The sequence below is a fragment of the Vigna umbellata genome, chromosome 5, assembly GCF_029865625.1.
Source record: "Vigna umbellata cultivar VRB3 chromosome 5, Vumbellata_1.0, whole genome shotgun sequence".
NCBI lineage: Eukaryota > Viridiplantae > Streptophyta > Magnoliopsida > Fabales > Fabaceae > Vigna > Vigna umbellata.
The window spans coordinates 52140235-52144712 of record NC_142169.1 but is presented as its reverse complement, the minus strand read 5'-3'; the positions used below and the strand labels follow the sequence as shown (position 1 = coordinate 52144712).

The window sequence follows — 4478 nt, the reverse complement described above, 5'->3', positions numbered from 1 at the left end:
CTAATAATGTCTTGACGTTTGCCTCTACACCCATCGAAATTACAATGGAAGAGCATTTTAATGGAAGAACATTTTAGTAATACTGGGATGCTTTTATATTGGAATTATATTGTGATTATGTTTTTTTTTAATATTGATTGAATCATATATGAGGATAACTACTCAAAATGAGATAAATTTACAAATTATAATTCACTTTTAGATTCCAGAAATTTAAATATTGAAAAAAATTGGGGAAAAAGATAGTTATTGCCAAGGTAGAAGAAGGAATTTTCCGTTGATGAAATTGAAGATTGCAACTTTTTCATTATTAAGCTTACCAAAGCATGATAAAATTATATGGAGGTAATGAAGATGTAAAACATTTGTTCTGTCATATAAGTATGAACCAATTATTTCTATGTACAAACTTAATCATATTTCAGAAGTATAAACAAAAGTTTGTAAAATTGTTTTGTATAACATCCGTATCTACATGTAGATGACAGTAAATTTTTTTTTCTATACTGCAATACAAATATGATTTCATTTATTTTGTTTGATTTATTTTACTTGTAACGATTAATGAAAGAGGTGTCAACTTGATGAAACAAAATTCTCTTTAAATATTTTTTTAAAATTAGGTTTAAGTATTTACCTTAGCACCAAACTCTATCAATAACCACAACAACCAACCTATCCTTTTTATTTTACCCAATACAATTTACCTTAATACCTTTTATTATCAGTAACTCAAAATAATAAAGACCTTAAAACCATTTTTAGGATAAACAAAACTATTGTTATGAAATTAATTTATAGTACATAAGTGAGTGCAAACCTCTCACCTTACAAGTCGATTTTGTGGAGTTGAGTTAGTCTTAAATCCACTTCTTATCATGATATCAGAGTCATGTTAAAGTTTATTCTAGTGATATTTGTTGTTTGTTGAGCATATTGTTCTACTTGCTATCAAACCACTATCAGACCATCCATTAATGTCTAGTCTTACGCTCGAGATGTATATACTTCGACGTGAGAGAGTGTGTTGAAAATCTCCCATCGACTAGAGATAATGTTAATTTATAGTAAATAAATGAGTTAGTCTTAAATCCACTTCTTAACAATAAAAAAAAGTCCTAAGTTTCTTCGAACTGCAAAAGCATAAATCAACATCGAGTACCAGAAGTAGGGTTACAAAAGCAAAAATAAAGCATCAAAGGAACCAACTTTCAAGATGAAAAACAATAAATGGAGGATACCCATGTTCTATCTCATAGAAGCACAACGTTCAAAGCTGTGAGGACTTCTCCATAAAATAGCATGTACATGAACTAAAAATGGTATGTAAAGGACTAAAATGAATTATTTTTAAATATAAGCATGGACAGCCATAGGGAGTAAATGAATAATTAAACCTTTTTTTTCTCATACTATGACAATATTGATCTTTACATGCTAAGAGTTTGAATGATAATCAATTGATAAACTTGGTTTATCCTCTTCAACGTTGGGGAGAAACACAAACATCTAACTGTGGGAGTGCTTAACTTGCATAGACTATATCTAAGAGACAAACATGTGCACAATAGCAAAATCAGAAAGAAAAATAAAAAGATGGATGCAACTGGTGTTTGTTTCTCTCCTTAAGCCTATATGAGAACTTAGCAAATTTAATTGAAAGCAAAAATATTTCCTAGTAAAAGTTTTCATAACTTAAATGTGTTTCCGGAATTGCAAAACTCATATCTTGACTGTGAAAGAGTAATGACCAATTTTAGATTAGTCACATGCTGCAGAAAATGGTATATACTGCAAGATTGAAACTGAAAGTTACGAATAGAAGCATTAAAAAAGACAAAGCATTTTTTATGACTAACTCTTTTTAACTCATTCTCATTGCCATCCTCAAATCACACCCCCCTGAACTACTGCCGATTCCATTTTGCAGCCACATCATCAGTGTTCACTTTAGACCACTCATGGCATGACATGAATATTTATCTTAGCAATGATTTTGGTAAAAAATAGCATCACCACTTCTGTTGATAGAGGCTACATAACTCAGAATAGCACAAGTCCAGATAGGAGATAGCTTGGCTTACTTCACAAAGTCTCAATATATCTGGAATTTACAAATTGTAATAGATACACCTTAATATTTACCCTATCTTTCTGATAAAAAGTAACCTTGGTCCCCTTTTCAAAAAAGAATTGTAAAATGACTTGCCATAAATGATAAAAGCATAATATATATTTGCATACTGCGAAACAGGACATTTTAAGTTGAATCACATGTAAAAAGATTAATCAATCCATACAGCATAAAGAAAACTGCAAATTTCGGTGGCTCTGAAGCTAGATTCCTAAACGTATGATGTTACAGTATGGAGGAAAAGACAAAAAAAGAAAACATATTCAGAATGTCGTCTTGAGGAAGGCTACACTTTCCTAGATAACAGGCATCTTTATTATATTACCGATGTCATTTGGGCTCTTTTGGAAAGTGCATCTTGATAAGTGCAGGAAGTTCTGCTAACTCAACCTGAGGTTTCCCCAACAAAATACTCTTTAACTTATCATCACAGTTGATCACATTCTTGTTGTTTGGGTCCTGCTCAATTAAAGAAGGAACTCATCTTAATCAATCCATGGGAGCTGCATATCAATATATCAATAAAAGTACCCCAACCCATAAAACACCAGAGCCAACTTGTCGACTGGATACCCACATTTTACAAATTTATAACTTACACTTCAATAAAATAAAAAATTTAGTAATTACAAAAGATTCTGTAACAGTTAAAAAACGTCAGAAAGAGATCTCTATTTTGGAATAATATGTAGATAGTGTGCATAGCATAGTTCAAACAAGATACTCAGCACAAACTAGAGATTTCTTGTCTTGCCTCAATCCATGTATACAAAGTGCCCAAAAGTTTTGCTAAGTACTACTGTGCCATTAAAGCTGCAAGGAGGCATATCTTAGCCAAATATAGAGCTGTGATTGGATTTGTGTAAAACAATGAAATAGAGTAAAAATGAACAAAATACTATTATGTTCCATTCTTTGCATTGTTTATAATAGGATGAAATGGAATGAAACATAATAGAAAGCATTCCATTCAATCAAATACTCATTTCTTTCTTCCCTTCCAATTTGGGGGCATAGAATCATACCCTTTTTTCCCATTCCGTTACAAAATTACCAAACAATGGAATAGTAACTTTATTCAAATCCATTCCATTCCCCAGTACATATTCAAAAATGGGCTCGGTGTATCAATATTAAATTACTCAACTACCTTATAAAGGTCCATTCCAGTCATTCGCAGTTCCTACTTCCTGCCTCTTTTAATCACTGCCTCTCCAAAGAGAAGGCAATATATATTTCAAAAACAAAACTCCTTGAATTGTTTAATAAAACCCTTAGCTCAAAAGCCGTATCATGAACTCTAACTCTTCAACAATAATCCGTTAACAAACAATTCACATAATTCTGTCTAAACAATTCACATAAGATAAATTTTACAAACTTCAAAAGCGAGTCAAAATCCAACAAACCACAAGATAGAATTGAACGTAACTTCAACAAAAACATCACATTTTTAAAAGAAGAGAGGGGGAACCTGCAGATTATTGGCTTTGATGTAGGACCAAACCGACATGAAACAACCCAAACGGGAAATCTGAGACTGGCCCACGAATTCTCTGAGCGTGGATGGAAGGTTGACGAGGTCAATCAAGTTGGCAAGCTTCTTAGGGTTGTCAGTGATGGCTTTCTTCATGCGCTGAGGGAGCATTTTTGCTTTGAATCCCTTAAATTCAACGCCTAAAAGGAGTTGGGCACCGATAAAACACGAAGCTTGACGAAGAAATAGAGGGTAGTGTGGTTGGAACTTGAAGGACGCTACGAAATGAATGGCAATGGAGGAGAAAAAAGAGGTTTGCAGGGCATTGCCACAGCAGAACCTTTACTCACACAAGGTTTAAGGGGTTTTAATTTTTAAGTTAGGTTTTGGAATTGAATTTCATCTCTATAAATCTAACAGATTATTCCTTATTAACTTTTTAAGGTATTTTTAATGTATTTTTTTTATTAAAGTAGGAAATTATAAATCTTATTTTGGTAATTATACGACTAAGATTCCATTCAATTTCAAATAAATAAAAAACAATAAAAAAGAGATAGATTTTTTAAATTCATTTTTTAATTTCTTTTTGTTAACTCGGTTGGTTCTAAGCATCCATCCAACCTCGCCAATATTACAGTTTTAGTATCCAGATTTAAATATGTCTTGTACTATACAAGCATTGCAATGAGTATATAAATATTTTAAATCATATATTTCAATTTTCATTATTTTTTATAGTTTTAAAATTCTTCATGTGCTATTCATTCAATCTTAATCTTCTCACTATACAATTTCTTGTTCATTAGGTTGTCATTAACATAAAACATCAATATTATAAGTCATCTTATTCTAAAAATTTGAAAT

The 4478-nt window shown here is 31.6% G+C and overlaps 1 protein-coding gene across 1 annotated transcript; it reads right to left on the bottom strand.

The window, feature by feature from the left end:
• Positions 1 to 2215: 2215 nt before the first annotated feature.
• LOC124824159 (SWIB/MDM2 domain superfamily protein) lies at positions 2216 to 3992 on the bottom strand. The gene is made up of 2 exons (XM_047296542.2): positions 3609 to 3992; positions 2216 to 2593 (listed from the first exon to the last, which is right to left on the bottom strand). Exons 1-2 carry the CDS (start codon positions 3780 to 3782, stop codon positions 2465 to 2467), a joined length of 303 nt encoding a protein of 100 aa, XP_047152498.1. The 5' UTR covers positions 3783 to 3992; the 3' UTR covers positions 2216 to 2464.
• Positions 3993 to 4478: the final 486 nt, after the last annotated feature.

Excerpts from the sequence above, each read along its gene's own strand:
- LOC124824159 (XM_047296542.2), bottom strand. The coding sequence starts at position 3,782 with ATGCTCCCTCAGCGCATGAAGAAAGCCATCACTGACAACCCTAAGAAG. Across the intron at positions 2,594-3,608 it reads TCAAAGCCAATAATCTGCAG|GACCCAAACAACAAGAATGT; the intron begins GTTCCCCCTCTC and ends TTAATTGAGCAG.